General features: G+C 34.7%; 1 protein-coding gene across 13 annotated transcripts in view; it reads right to left on the bottom strand.

Annotated features, from left to right (window-relative positions):
- Positions 1–14,932, bottom strand: part of LOC109079587 (ELKS/Rab6-interacting/CAST family member 1-like) — a 202,909-nt gene extending 187,977 nt beyond the window's left edge. For 8 of the 13 annotated variants that reach the window (XR_006154464.1, XM_042721731.1, XM_042721733.1 and 5 more), the window contains exons 1-2: positions 14,692–14,931; positions 2,675–3,556 (exon numbers count right to left, since the gene is read on the bottom strand). Coding sequence is in view for 12 of the 13 variants with exons in the window: in XM_042721731.1 (XP_042577665.1) it covers positions 2,675–3,367 (693 nt within the window). In the remaining variant the exon portion in view is untranslated. Of the gene's footprint in view, positions 1–2,674; positions 3,557–14,691 lie in introns of all 13 variants that reach the window. The other 5 variants (XM_042721736.1, XM_042721738.1, XM_042721739.1 and 2 more) reach the window with 2 other exon arrangements.
- Between the last annotated feature and the right edge of the window lie 1,305 nt (positions 14,933–16,237).

Below are 16,237 nucleotides of genomic sequence, written 5' to 3'. Positions count from 1 at the left end.
ATATATATATATATATATATATATATATATATATATATATATATATATATATATATATATAATATACACCCTACATACACACACACATACACATACATAAATATAGGCTATATATTTAATTGTGAATGCTCATTTCCGTTATTTTAACATTTAGATTACCTTTGTCATCATCTAACGTTCACTTAGTTAATCTTTAAAAACACTAATTATTAACACTTACCAGTAATCTCAAATTAAATATCCATTTTTCATACTGCATATTATATTTTAATGTTGTGATCCCTAAATTTACTTTAAGCATTTAAAATGAATGATTTTATTTTATTTTTATTTGGACAATAGAGAATATATTAGGGGAAGAAAAAAAATACATTTTAACATCCATTTAAATAAAAAAATATATATTAAAAAAACTACACAAAATTATTTTTTTTTTACTATCATACATTTTTTTTAACAATTACTAATAATTATTGCTTATCATATCAGCCAGAATTTTATCATTCATTCATCCCTACACTGAAGAGAGAGAAAGCGCGCTCACAAATCCAGTGAACTATCGTGTGGGCTTAATGAATGGAGAGAGATACGAGCAGAGGAGGTGAATGAATGAGAGTTGGCTGACTAAAGGGGTTTGTTGTGTCACACCTCATAATTGAACAGGTCTCAAAGGAGTTTTCAAGCCTCATTCCACTCATTCCTGCTCCTTTATCCCTCGTTTGAATGCCTCTCTCTCCTGAGAATTTGACTTGTGCATTTAACTGATCAAGGGTCTTTTGAATATTGATCTAGTTTATCTAGATAAACCCATCATGACAGAAACCGACTTCATCAGTCAAATTCTCACTGTACGAAGCAGACATTGGGTCATATGGGTTAAACCCACTCGTCCTTACCCAAAAACATCACCCCAGCCTTCATCAAACAGGTGACGTGAATGAAAGGCATCAAAGGCAATGATGACAAGCCCCTCATTAGCATCACGGTTCAGCCAAGGCAGAAGCAACGCAGGGCCAGAGTCACGTGCAATAAGACCATATGACATCCAGCTGAGTTCAAAGTTAACTCTACAGACACAGCGACGTACAGAAGGTCTTTCCTTAAGTTGGCAATTCCTTGCCACGTCAACAGTGAAAACTCAGGCTATGCCAGACTTACGTAGAGTAGACTAAATACATAAAAACATCTTCCTGTTGAAAAGAGGTGGTGGTATAATGATAATAGTTCATGTCTATGCAATATGCTGTAGTCTGCTACATGCCTTAGACTGCAGGCCCTAAAAATACATGGGAAAATGCTAAATTACAGCTTACACCAGAGCTAAAATCCAGCACGAATGAAAGAGAATAAAATGGGAAATGTCAGGATGGATGTGTGTTAAACTACAGTCTGCAGAGGAGAAATGGTTGTTTTAAAAATCTCCATTAGTCTACAATAAAAGTCATACTGAAAGAAAATGTGCAGGAATCTTCAACCAAGTCATATAGACTTTGCTGAACAGTTGTCCATTTCATGCAAAAACAAAAAAGATCCACTTGTCTAGTGTTTTTATCATGACACCTGCCAGTGTGAATCAAACAAACGGCTTTGATTCAGCTTCGTTCAAGATGTTTGAAGGCTCTCGGAAAGCCATTTCTGAAAACAACACTAAAAGACAAAGAGAGCCTGGCACCAATGTTCTTCAGTAATCAGATCCAATCTGCAAGTAATACGTTTTTGTTTTTTGTTTTTTTATTAGTGCCAGGTGCACCATTTCATATTTTAGCAGATGAAGCCCTTTGGCTATTGAACACTGCACTAAAAAGACCAGAATATTCCATCTTACAGAAGAGAAGAGAAACCATATTCAGACACTTAACTGACCAACATCTGACTAAGAAAAAAAAAAAGAGATATACTATGATTTAAAAAAGGCAATATTTAGGCATGCATGACATGTTGGTTTGTAACTTTCTTTTATGTTTTCAAAGTAGTCATTTATGCTCACCAAGGCTGCATTGATTTGATCAAAATACAGTCAAAACAGTAATACTGTGAAATATTCCAATTTAAAAATACACATTTTAAAATTTTCAGTTTAAATTTAAATGCTTTAAAAAAAAAAATTTCAAGTGATGCAAAGCTGAATTTTCTGATCATTACTCCAGTCTTCAGTGTCACGTGATCCTTCAGAAATCATTGTAATATGGTGATTTGCTGTTCACGAAACATTTCTTATTATCAATGTTGTAAACAATCGTGCTGCTTAATATTTTTGTGGAAATCAATTTTCCAGTATTCTTTGATTAATAAAGTTCAAAAGAACAGCATTTACTTGAAATAGAACTGTCAACATCTAATGCTTACTTAAATGTTTTTATTTGAAAAAACTAATTTAAAAACACTGTTAAATGTAATCTTTATCAAATCTCAAAATGAATATAATTTTTAAAATGAAAAGATTTATCATTTTAATGGTTTTTGTAAAATATTACTTACCATAGCTTGAAAATAAAATTGTCTTATAAGCCAGAATTGTAATATCAATGCATCCCAAACAATATTGTTTTTTGGTGAAAATGCCCGAGTTATTTTCTTCAAAATTTTGTGTTTCATTATTTGATGTGTATTATTTTGATGAAGTTAAATGCATTGTAAATAGGACTTTTTTAAATCCACTTGATCCTCCTCTCACCTGGTTCTCATCCTGGACGACTCTGTACTGCTCTTTCCACACGGCAATCTTTGAAGCCTCGTCCTTGCGCAGGGCGCGCTCCTTTTTCAGCTCGGGGCTCCAGAAGGTCTTAATGGAGCTCATGGATGAGCTGAGTTTGCTCTCCTTCACATCCACCTCCTTCCGCAGGAGTTCGTTCTCCCTGAGCACCTCCTTGAGCTGGGCCTGCAGGTCCATGATGGTGTTGTCCCGCGCCTGGCGCAGCGAATGAGGCACGGTGGACGCCAGGGTGGAAGGCATATGGTGGTCTCCAAAAGCAATGGCATCATTGGGAACGGAGCCGGGAGCCCCGGTGGAGATGTTTGGGCTGGATCCCATGACGGTGGTGCGCACGCCGTAAGGCACCCGTCCTCCTGAGCGGCCCAGCGTCATGGTGCTCTTTGGCAGGTCTGGGCCAGATGCCACCACCTCATTGTCGCTCAGGTACATGGGGCCGGATGTGGCGTAGGCAGCATTGAGAGACTGGATATTCTCCATGGAAAGGGTTTTACCACCTGGACCTCCCGCTCCGGCTCCGCTGCCCCCTGTGCTGTTGGTGCGGCGGTGGCCCAGGCGGGGTGAGCGAGGGAGACGGGGCGAGCGGCCGGGACTCTGATTGCTCCCGCTGCTGTGGTTGCCCTCCACTTTGCCCACGGATCGGGCACTACCATACATGGTGGTTTTGACCAGGGAAGGGCAAGAGTGAAGAGAAAAAGACAATATGGACTGATAAAAGGATTTTGGTAAATGGGTCTGTGATCTACTTTTGGCTTATTTTAAGCATTCCAAGATGCAGATGATTCATTTCCACCATGTGTTGAAGAGTGACTGGTTTTATCCGTTTAATCTGGTCATGTTATATTCCTGCAACAGAGAGAGAGAGAGAGAAGAGTTAAAACCATTCCTGTCACATTTTCATTGAGATAGCAGAGTTTTCCCTGGCGTCTGCTGCCTTGCGCTCTTCTCAGAGAGGAAATAATAGGCTAATGAATAGGTCTGGCACACTGTACGCTTTAACCTCCTTCACTGGGCTCTATGTAGGTCACTCACATGCCACACTGTATTTACTTTAGCTCTGTGGCTCCTGTCCAATACCTATGCTACACTCTCAGCTCTACCTCTGTCTCTCTTCATCTTCTCCACACAGTCCTTTCCTCTGCATTCTTTATCAGTGGCAACTTGCCTTAACATTTGACAGGTTTCATTCATATACATAGTAGCTGAGCTACTGATATCATGCAAGCTTATTTTAGGAGTATGAATGACAACATTCAGCATTCTGAATCTCTGAGGGTAATCAAGTGCTAAGAGGCATGAACGCTACCATTCAAAATTTGAGTCAGTGAGATTTTTTGTTTTGAAGGAAATTAATACTTTATTCAGCATTAGCAAGGATGCTTTAAGTGGAACTAAGGTGAGAGTAAAGACATTTTGGTAACATTTTGTGTGTTAATGCACTGCATTAACTATGCCCTGTAATGCATTGTACAATCTCATGAATAATTGTGACCACAGTTATAATAACACTTATCAATTCATTGTTACACTATGCATTTTAAATTTGGTTATAATTATTTATGACAAGATATAATGTATTACAATGCATATTATGAATAATTATAATGCGTTTTACCCTTTAATGATCCTTTATAATGCATTATACATAAATGCTCTTAGTAAAATGTTCCTTACATTTTTGTTACAAAAGATTTCTATTTTAAATACGTCTAACTGAACTTTTTATTCATTAGAATCCTGAAAAAAAACATATCCACAAAATTACCAGCTGTTTTCAACATTGATAATAATAATAAGAAATGTTTATTGAGAAGCAAATCAGCATTTTAGAATGATTTCTGAAGGATCATGTGACCCTGACAACAGGAATAAATTACATTTGAAAATATATTAAAATAGAAAACAGCCATTTTAAATGGAAATATTATTTCACTATATTACTGTTTTTAATGTATTTTTGATATAGTAAGTGTATTTTTATTGTAATATTTAGAAATTAGAGTTTTTTATGGTAGTAGGCTTCTTTTTATTTTTTTATTTAAGTGTTTTTTGTCTTAACTTTCTTTAAACACTGATCGTGTAACCTGAAAAAAAAAAAAAAAAAAAAAAAAAAAAAAAAAAAAAAACTGCTTGCTTGATTCAAGTCTCATGAGGTTTTCACAAAGACTGTGGCACCTCATTACTGGCAGATTACTTCAGTATAACACCTAGATGTACGTGTAACCCCTGCGGTTGAACCATGGTAGACATTATGTGATTCATTAATATAGACAGGAAAAAAATACTAATACAAACATATTAATGCCTCTGTTATTGCTGTATTAGTTGATACAAAGCCATTGATGGGTTGTGAAACCAAATCTCTAATCACACATGAACACAGCTATGTGCTCGTTCGGAGAGAAGGACTGTTTATTTGAGTCCAGCCACAAGCGGCAGCTCCCTTTTGTCTTGTGTGTTTATCCCTGATGAAATACTTCATTGTCTCTTGTAAAACACATCTTTGTTTTGTAGCAATACTGGGTCACATGGGTCTCATTCGTGATCTCATCTATAAATGCTATTTTATCACTAAATGCTTTTTAAAGCAAAGGGAAGTGGTACAGACTGTTCAATTCATCTGGTTTTTGAGTTTTAGATTAGAAACCCTTAATATTTGCCACAAATGCAGCTTAAGGGTAATTTATTGAGAAGAGGCCGGCAGTGGACACTGGAGCCGTGTTTTGGTCCATCCCAAAAGCCAGTAAAAAAAGCTCAGTGAGGCCGTGATCATGCCCAACGTACCCACACTCTCTCATTAGGAAAGAATCTAACATCAGAGCCACAGTGTGTCTCAATGGACTAAATCTACATGAAAATGAACCCAACGTGAAGTATGTTGACCGCAGACTCCCTTCAGACTGAAACTTTGCGCTGGAAATGGACTGTCAAACACATACACAAACATGTTATACAGAACATTTGGCTCCCAAACTCTAGATTAGCCTTCCTGATAACGTTCGGGGTTCAGACACACTCTCTCTGTTTAAATCTAGATTAAAGACACATCTCTTTGGCCAAGCATTCAAGTAATGCATCTCATAATTTTGGACTGCAGTTATATCTGATCAAATGAGCATTATTATTCTTAAGCTTGGGTTAAACTAATTAATTTTACTTGGTTGGAACAGCAGCTAAGCTAATTACGTCTCTATTTGTTTCTCTGTTTTTGCCACAGGATGGAGCTAGGATTTACACAAGCTCCAGTCTGGATCCAGAACACCTGAGAAGAGATGATGCAAACCCCTCAGAGGACCTCAGATGATGCCAACCCTGAAACAACATACAGAACTACCAAATTTTGCTATAAGTTTGATTGCATCATATAATAATTGTTGTTAATAGTGTTCATCGTCTGTTTGATTACATCTTTAATTGATTTTTCTGTAAATTTCTGCCATATGTACATTAACTGACAGTCACCACTGATAAGCTACTACTAAATATTGTAGAAACTTAATTTTCTTTGTATCGTGAAAAGCGCTTTACAAATAAACTTGAATTGAAAGAACATGATACAAAGAAAGGGTAAAGAATCAAAACAGTCCAGTCTCATGGAGGAACACTTTGCAGAAGCTGTGATAGACTCAAGTAGAGAATGGAGCCGGCTACTGATAAGATGCAGAGGGAGCAGCGAGACCACAGATCTCCTTTCTCTGCTGATGATGAACGGAAGCCAAATCTTTAAAGCAGTGAGCATGTCTAACCCCGTCACATTCCCTGAAGCTGAGACAACGTTTTAAATGCCTGCACTTATCTCACTTATGTAACAGCCTTTTTATGCCTTAATCGTCCTAGTCTATAAAATGTAGATATGACATATGCGTGTGCCTGTGTATTCACAATTTACATTTATATTTAATGATTTTAAATATAATTGATTTTTAAATATAATTGATTTTATCTTTATATTCTGATTTACATATTTATACAAATATATTTTAAATGTATACGTTTACAATTTACAATTAACATTGTGTATTCAAACTTTTGACTTCAACTGTATGTATATATATATATATATATATATATATATATATATATATATATATATATATATATATATATATATATATATATATATATATATATGTATATATGTATGTATGTATGTATGTATGTATGTATGTATATATATATATATATATATATATATATATATATAGAGAGAGAGAGAAGGAGAGAAAGAAAGAGAGAGAGAGAGAGAGAGAGAGAGAGCGCGTGCAAGAAAGAGTTTATATTATATTATATTATATTATATCAACTTATAGATGGTTTTCAGATTCTAAATGGCAATATTACATTTGTTCATATGTAACATCAATATTGTTACAGAGGGCTAGAAATTGTGAAATGAAAATACAGAAACACTAATCAAAACCTCCTAATATACACAAACACAACAAGCTTCTACACAAACAAATATGCAAATCTACAACTGCAGATTTGCCATTTTAACTGCTCAAATCAGCAGAGCAGCAAGTGTAGCATGACAAAAACATGTATTCATTGCGATGAGAGCAAGACAGAACACCGCACAACACTTCAGCTAAACAGGACAGATTCAAGGAGATCAGGACAACTAGACTCTAGAGAGAGCCATTCAGAAGTATTATGGGAATGTATCACATGTGTGAGAGGCGGGGCAGAGTTGAAACTGGGGTTAGCAGTACTTAGGGACCAAGAGCACACTACGAAAATTTGTACTCACACTTTCATTCTGAAATGTTTTAAAGTTACAGCCCAAAAAAGCATACTTAAACTTAAGTTAAATAAAGTAAACTAAGCAAATAACCAAACTGTTTATTATGGGGGGAACTGTTCCTTTAAGAACTATGGCAGTCCTCGCCATCTGGTTCGCCCCGGGGCAGGTGGATTACACCTGGAAAGTGGACACAGCAAGAAAAGGTACCCTCCCTCCATTTCTTTATCTCTCAATCCCTCCTTCCAGCCATATCTCCTTCCATTACAGCGATCTGCTCTGCTCGTCAACAGGGATTTTCACAATGTAATGCTGCCTCATGGAACAGTAAGTTTCCATTACATTTGGCCTAAATCCTCACACACAAAAACAGGCCAAAACCGATGTTTACTATTCAATCGCTCAAAGAACTGGAAACTATACAAGTGTTGTAGTAACTTATTTTTAATACATCTAGAAAAGTATTTTATTTACAAACAAGCATAAATAAAACCTACTCCAAATGCTAAAAATGAATGTTTAAGCCTCTGGAAAGACCGTGCTTCCAAAGTGAGAGAGATGTAAGAGAGGAAACGAATGTGAATTGAGGACAGTAAAAACAGCAGAAAGACTGACTCAAACTCAACAAGAAATGCCATTACGCTATTCTTACTCATAAATGAGCTCATAAACCAAAAAAACTATCTTGTTATTTAAATATATTATTCAGAAATTTCTCAAGTGTGATCAGATTAACCATTGTGGCCAAACAGACTCAAGTTTAAAGCAAAAAGTAAATATAAATAAAAGTCAGTTTATATATATATATATATATATATATATAAATTAATAATAAAACTGTACCATTCATAAATAAATAAAACTGTACCTTTCATTACAAAAGATTTCTTTAAATTAAATTAATAACAACCAATTAAAATGTACATTAAACTCACTGTGAATGTGATATTCCATATTTGTGATGTTTCTTTATTTTATATAGCATTAATCCTAATCATTTATTCATTTAGCAGATGCTTTTATCCAAAGTGACCTACTAATGAGGACAATAGTAACAATAACAAATCATAATAAATCATAACTATTTTGTGAATATTCGATATATGACCCAGCCCTATAGAGAGAGAGTGTTTTATTTTGCTCATGACTCATGACATACAGCTAAACTGAGTCAAATCGTTTACAGTAATGGTTGGAGTGCTGAGTCAGAAAACACGATCAAACGTTCCAAGCCCACACCCTAAATTACAGTCAGCAACCTGCATTTCAAACTGCAAAGCTGCCTAGTGCCCACTATAATCAATACGGTTTAAATTTAAATTATCCGCTTGATGTTACAGTATTTTTTTTTGGCAAAGTCCTCTTTCTCAAACATTCTGCCCCCCTCTCGGCTCTGTTACGGCATCATTGGGACAGCGTGTGCCTGCCTCTGTATTTATAGGCAGGAACAGAGGTCAGCTTTTAGCTCACTTGAAACACTCTGCCTGATGCCTGACGGCCTGTCACTTCACATCACTGAACATCTAGACGGCAGCACTGATTCATCAGCATTCAAACAACTACAACCACAGCGCATTTCATTCAATCCACATCCACACGCACTTAAAACTGCTCTTCTGCCTTCAAAATCCAGGTAACTGTGAGAACACAAACCGGATATCTGACAGACATGCAACCTGAGAATCTTGTTTCTAATACGGGAAAGGATGAGACGCCAGGTGACATAACTCAATAGGAAGCCAAAGAAAACGTTAAATCTCCGCAAAACCTTAGCATGTTTATTGTTTCTAAATGTCAGCTCAGATATTAATATCTAGAGACCCAATGGTGGTTGATGGTCAATATGGCAGATATTTAAGCTTCCATAATATAACTAAATAATGAAAATGAAATGTTAAACCCACTGAAAAGAACAATTAAATTAACTATATTGCCAAATTTGGCTCAGATTTTTTCCAGACTTGGCAACATTGCCGTTTTTGTACATTGTATAAAAATAAAACAATCATTATTTCAGTCTTTTTGCTTCAAAATCTCTTGATTACGTCAATGAAGTAAAGAAACTACTAGCATTTTACTAGCAGTTTCTGAGTGAAAATGATTTAAAGTAAATAAAATGCACATATCTCAACAAGTTTAAATGACTGCCTTAAGCTTTAAGGATAATCAATTAAAGTCATTTTAACTTAAATTACATTAAACTCACTTTTGAATGAATTTCATACAACTTATTAAAATCAACTTATTTTGATTAAATTAAATTGATTTAAGTAATGTAAAAAAATATGTTCCCATGACTTACTAATCATTTACATTTTTTACAGTAAATATATAGTATTTTTAGTCTACTAATTGCATTGAAAACAAATTGCCAGTTTTTACACAGTATTTACTCAGTTCAGAAAAAATTAATTGTTTCTTATCTGTTGATAACACTGTCAGTAGAGTTTGGAAGTGATTCAAGGAGTAACACTACACTAGTAAATCAGCTAAGAGGATTTCTGGAGGATGAAGGAAATAGAAGAGGTGAAGCATTTCAAAATTCTCTTTAGAGAATCACCAAGGGTAGAAGATCCACCAACCTCCTCCGAAACCGGATCCAAACAGAAGCTCTGCAAGGCCAAAGCAGCCGTAGGCTGTTTTCACACTGTTCGATTGCTGATCTGAACTAGAGTTTGATTCCATCTTCCTCCACCTGCTTTGACTGTTTCAAATTGCATTATTTGGCTCAGAATCATGTTGGTTTTGTGTTATCAATTACATGATAAACCAGTGATATTTTATTAACACTCAAATACTATTACAGTTTTTTTTAATCTTTTGCATACATTTTATATTTTTATTTTCAGCATTTTTTAATTTCATTTCAGTTAAAGTTTTAGAAATGTTATTGTATATTTATATACTGTAAAATAACAGAATAATTACATAACAGAATCTTAGCTAGAGCCACTAAAGTGATTCCCTTATTACACATAACTGTTTCCCAAACCCACAGCTTTATTAGAGCTATAAGCCAAAGATGTTGTTACAAACTCTTCAGCAAACACATCATTCCTCTGAGACTCCGGATCAACTAATCAATTCTCATCTCCAGTCCTGACCTGCTAACATGAAACGAGAGAGCCGGTGTTGAATGTGCTTTTCTTCTCTGGCCTGACAGGTTCTCGTCCCCATCTGTCCGTCTGTTTGCGAGAGTTAACTAGGTAAAAGATAGGCTGCCCGCACCAGACATGCTAAACCACACGAGGGACTCCCTCTATCTGGACAGCGTGAGTCTGGCCTGCTCAGCACAGTCTTTGAGTTGCTGTTGCATTTGTAGGCAGGTGTAATTGTGAAAGACGTCATGAATGTGTGTTCGCTGTGATGTGTACTACTAGGGTCAGCAGAGGACACACAACTGAGGAGACATCACACATGAAAATCATGCCACTGCTTTAATGAGCATTCTGTGCTACTGCTAAAGATATTTCATATTAAAAGGATGTCCCAGATTATGGCCAATACTGACAAGTATATAATTACTTTTATTTTGGCCAATAATCAATAAAAGCCAAATATTACAATTCTATTAAATACAATTTTGTCTAAATTATTTAATAATAAAACACACACACACACACACACGTTTGTTTCTGTCAATTGTGGGGACTTTCCATAGACTTCTATTACTTTTATACTGACCAAACCTGTTTGCATTGTTACACTTTCAGATAAACATCATTTATTATTTTTTATCATTTTTTCCTTGTGGGATATTTGGTCCCCTCAATGTAGCATAATCAAGTACACAAACACACAAATAAATAAATACATAATTTTAAATGCTTTACGTAAATTTAGGAATCCCGACATTGTAATGAGACTTGTCATGGCACTTGTATACTGTTGTTGTTCTCTCGCTGGTCTGATTGCTTCTATTGTTCTCATTTGTAAGTCGCCTTGGATAAAAGCGTCTGCTAAATGTAAATGTAATGTGAATTATTATGTGAATATTACATTTAACAGTTATTTAATTATTAGTGTTTATAAACATTAACTTTAAGTGAGTGTTAGATGATGGCAAAAGTGATCTAAAAATATATGTAATTTTATTACATACTTAATAACATTTTTACACTATAAAATATAATCTTTATTAAAATTTGAAAATAAATACCAGTTTTTCATTTTCTACATTATAATGCTGTGATGCCTAAATGCACTTCTAGCATTTAAAATGACTGATCTGATTTTATTTTAATATATAATTTGATATTAGATATTTCATTGTTAATGCTTAACTGATATATTAAATATAATAATAATTTAAAAATCTAATTATTTCAAAAACAAGTGAATTTAGACATTAAAACAATAATATGCAGTATTAAAAATTGATATTAATTTTTTCAGATTTGATAATAATTGCATTTACGAACATTATTAAATTATTGATGTTTATAAAGATTAACTTAAGTTTTATAGACTATGACAAATGCCAATCTAAATGTAAAAATAGAGGAAACATCTAATAAATATCTAATATCAACTGATTCATCAAAAAAGTAAAATAAAAATAAAAATAATCTAGAAAAATAAAGCTGTCATGTTCATTTAAGTCTTTACTAAAAACAGGTTACAAGCATTACATTATGAGGCATTAAGGACTTAAAATCCAGATGCACCCTTAAAACCTCCCACCATGGCTTCACCATTTCAAAAAGTGTTTCTCCTAACACACCAGACTGCATAACACATCCACATATCCAAAAGTAAAAATACATTTTTCATAGGCTTCAAACCACCAACAGAACAACACCTTCCCCTTGAGAAATGAAAGCATGCTGGTACACGCTGACACAAGACAAACTTTCCTGCATGTCTCAGAGTCTAAGAATCACTCACCTCCCTGTATTTTTCATGTATTACACCCTCCAGAGATGAAATAAAAATGAAGACCTGGCCAGATCTTACAAAAGAGGAGACAGGTCAGTCATATATTCACCCTAATCTCAGTGGTTTATCTTGATTATATCTCTCAATTTAACATTTTTTAACATTTTTCTCTACTAAAAAACCAAACAAATGGTTTTAGACAGTGCTTAGATCTTTTTTGTAGTAATTCAGTCACCCCCATCATTCAACAGACAGCAGGTATGATCCAAAACAGGTGTCAAATCAGTTCCTGGGAAAGTTCCAGGTCTGAGAAGATACAGACACAAACCCTGGAGGCCAGAAGTATTTCCCTGCATGCTAAAGATATGCACCCCTTGAAAAAATCTGTGATAGATCAACACAATATTTTGACCTGATTTTTGGCCATTTTGAGGTTACCGGCTTTCCATAATCTACTAACAACCTTGTTGATGGATAGTAAACATTTTGTTTTCAACTGTGCTTTCAATTAAAATTTTAAGTAAATCTTTTCTGCTATTATTTAAATAAAGTGCATAACAAATAAAGTTTATTTAAATAAAAATAATTAATATAAATAATACACAAATTAATTAAAAAATACAATTAAAATAAATTAATACGTGATCCGTCATCAGTCACCCTGCTCTATAGATATAGATTTCGGTATTTGTTCATTTAAAAAAAAAAAATGCTAGTCAAACATGTTTGTTTGTGTATGAGTTCACACCAGGTCGGCTTGACATTACAGTAATCCTTCTTTGTCAGAAAGACCTCTATTCCAGCTTCCTGACACAAGCAGCCCAGTCAAACCTTGAAAACACAGATACACAGGACTGATCCAGCAGACTGGAAATATAGACCTAATGTTGCAACTGAAAAAACATGCTGAGATGTACACAAAGCAAGAAAGCACTTCCTAAGCATGTTTATCAAATCACTGTTGGTCTATTCTATTGATAATATTCACAGCAAAATGTGTGATATCTCATGCGTTTAGACATGGGGGAACATTAAAACAACCACAGGTTTCCATAAACAAGGATCAACTATACAAAACAGTACTGAAGCAAAGCACTGATGTGCGAGACACCTGTTGGATCACTAAATATATGATTGATATCTCTAATATTTATAACACATGAACACCCCTAACATCCATATGTCAGGTTTTATTTTGCACTGTAATTTACAACCAGCATCATCAAAAAGCTCCACATTTTCAGACAAAAAAATGTAATCAATTTAATTACAATTACAATTAATTACAGATAATAATATATATACACATGTATTGTGTGTGTGTGTGTGTGTGTGTGTGTGTGTGTGTAAATATATATAGTCCATGCAATTAATGAGCTAAAAAAAACCTGAATTGTAAAAAACATCACATTATGAAGGAATAAGGTTTACATTTTACATCAATATTTAATATATCAGTAAAAATAAGTATTATACTATATAAATATATATTATGTTATATTAAACACTGTGGTTAAAAATAAGGGAGGGGCTCTTAGATCCTTCACAGAGGAGCCAATCAAATTATTCTAAACGAGAATCAGTCGGGAACGACACTCGATTGAACTATACCTGCTGTGTCCTATAACAACATCATCTGCTTTTAAACAAAACTGTTGTGTTTGAGGGATTGTTTTGCTCAATAATAAACACAACTTCTCCGTTTGGAGTTCGGGTAAATATTTCCCCAGCGGGGAGATACTTTGTGTCTGTTCTAAAGAAGAGATATTTTGTAACCGATACATATTTTCCTGCTGACGTCACAGAGAGTGAGGAGATACTTTGTAACAAACCGCGGATATTTAGTAACCGCCTTGCGGACGCTTTAAATCTGTTCTAGGTGGAAATAAGCAAAGAAATCTGGAATGAAAGTCTGAAATGCACATGTAGTCACAGAGCTTCCTCTTGAAGAAGCTTGACACCGCCTGGGCTGAAGCTTTGTACGGGTTCGCAGCGTTTTTTACCACACAATAGTGTCCAGATTGTCTCACTACAGCTGTTTATGTCGAATCATAAACTCGCCACTGGAACGAGACTCCTCTCTAACACGGAATATGTGTGTTTTTTTCTTTTTACCCTCCTCCTGTTCCTCCATTGCTTGCTGGCGCAACAGCGTTTCATTTGAACAGTCTCTAGTGCGCATATTGTGAAATATCAGCTTTATTTACCTTTCCTCTAGTTTGTCTGGGCGCATACGAACGTATATAGACCGTAAGTGTGCAGCAAACAGATATATCTCCACGTAATCCCACACTATCAATGGGCTGTGTCCGAGCAGTTCAGACTCTTCAGCTGAGGAAAATCACTTTCAAAAGCTCCTTACCTTCTTCCACAAGAGGTTAGTCCGGTTTGGTGAGATGGCTGTGCCCGTATCTATTATTGTAGACGGACCGTTATCACTTTGAGAGCTGATAACGGCGGGGAAAGCCCTGTTTTAGAGTACTTCTGTCGTTTTCTTCCTCTCTTTGCCAGAGCTACGAGCCAGGGCGCTTCAAGTGACGTAACGAACCGGGATGCGCGCGTCCGACACTGGCCTCCATGACCGCCGTGACGTGCACGAGCGCTTCTGCACCTCTTATTTGAGGTGGCACCACATAGAGGATATATACAGTGGGCTTCAAGTGTAGCAGCTTGTTCTTTCTTTCTTTCTTTCTTTCTTTCTTTCTTTCTTTCTTTCTTTCTTTCTTTCTTTCCTTTTTTGTTTTTTTGTTTTCTTTATATATATTATATATTAGTATATATATATATATATGAAGAGTTTAGATGCAAAACCCTCTAAAAGCCATCTGAAATTTTCTTCTGAAATTAGCATTTTTACATCAAGCTCCCATTTTTTATTTTATGTATATTTATTTCAATTTAATGGCAATGATAAGAAACTATTCAATGACATTCAGCCAAATTGCATATTTACTGAACATAAACACATTACCCGATATAAAAATGCTAATTTTAAAGGAAATTTTCAAATGGCTTTTAGAGGGTTTTGCATCTGAACTCTTCATATATATATATATATCCACACGCACACATTCATATTTTGTATATAAAATAAGTATATTATATATTAGTATATATGTATCATATTTAAATTTTATATTTTTTTCTTTTTTCAAGAAATAGTTGATCTTTTATACAAGTGAGTTTACATAAACAATTATATTATTTTTTATTTTATTTATATTTGTTTGATTAGTGACCTCCAGAATATGAATTCTTTCTAATTATTCTTTCAGCCAAATTGCATATATATGTATAAAAAGTATTTTTTTATTTCTTGACATGACAGCTATAATTATTATTTTCATTTTTTTTTATTTCTATGATACCATATGATGCCATAATATAATAATATTACAAATCATTTGATAGTGCTAAAGATTTATTTTACTTTTAAATTCATTCACTCTTTTAATCCTTTCAATCCTTAACAGTTACAATAATTATATTAGTGAATTGCTGGTGAAGTTTTTCAGTTGACAGTTGTTGTGGATTAAACGAATCTGGTAATGATTCAATGTAAATGTCAACAGACTAAACAACATCCATGCTGTTCAGATTTACCCACCATCACATCTTCAGATATTCTATATACGTTTAGCACTGGAGACTGGAGCTGTATACCCACACAATGGAGACCTCCTCCAGCATTGGTCTTCTGGGTGTAATTTGGGGTTTGACTGATATTACTTGCTTGTGTAACTGAAGCATGACTGCAAGAAAAGGACTCACAGACCCAAACCGCATTGATCAGTTTCAGGGTGTTCAGTTCCCTTAAACAAGAACATTTCATAAAATTAGGCTTTTGTCTCATTGCTTTAACTATGTGACTATCAGATCAGCTTTGTAAGGAAGTTACATCATCATTC

The sequence above is a fragment of the Cyprinus carpio genome, chromosome B4 (assembly GCF_018340385.1).
Source record: "Cyprinus carpio isolate SPL01 chromosome B4, ASM1834038v1, whole genome shotgun sequence".
Lineage (NCBI taxonomy): Eukaryota > Metazoa > Chordata > Actinopteri > Cypriniformes > Cyprinidae > Cyprinus > Cyprinus carpio.
Note: the sequence above shows the minus strand (reverse complement) of the source record. Positions and strands in the feature narration are given on the sequence as shown.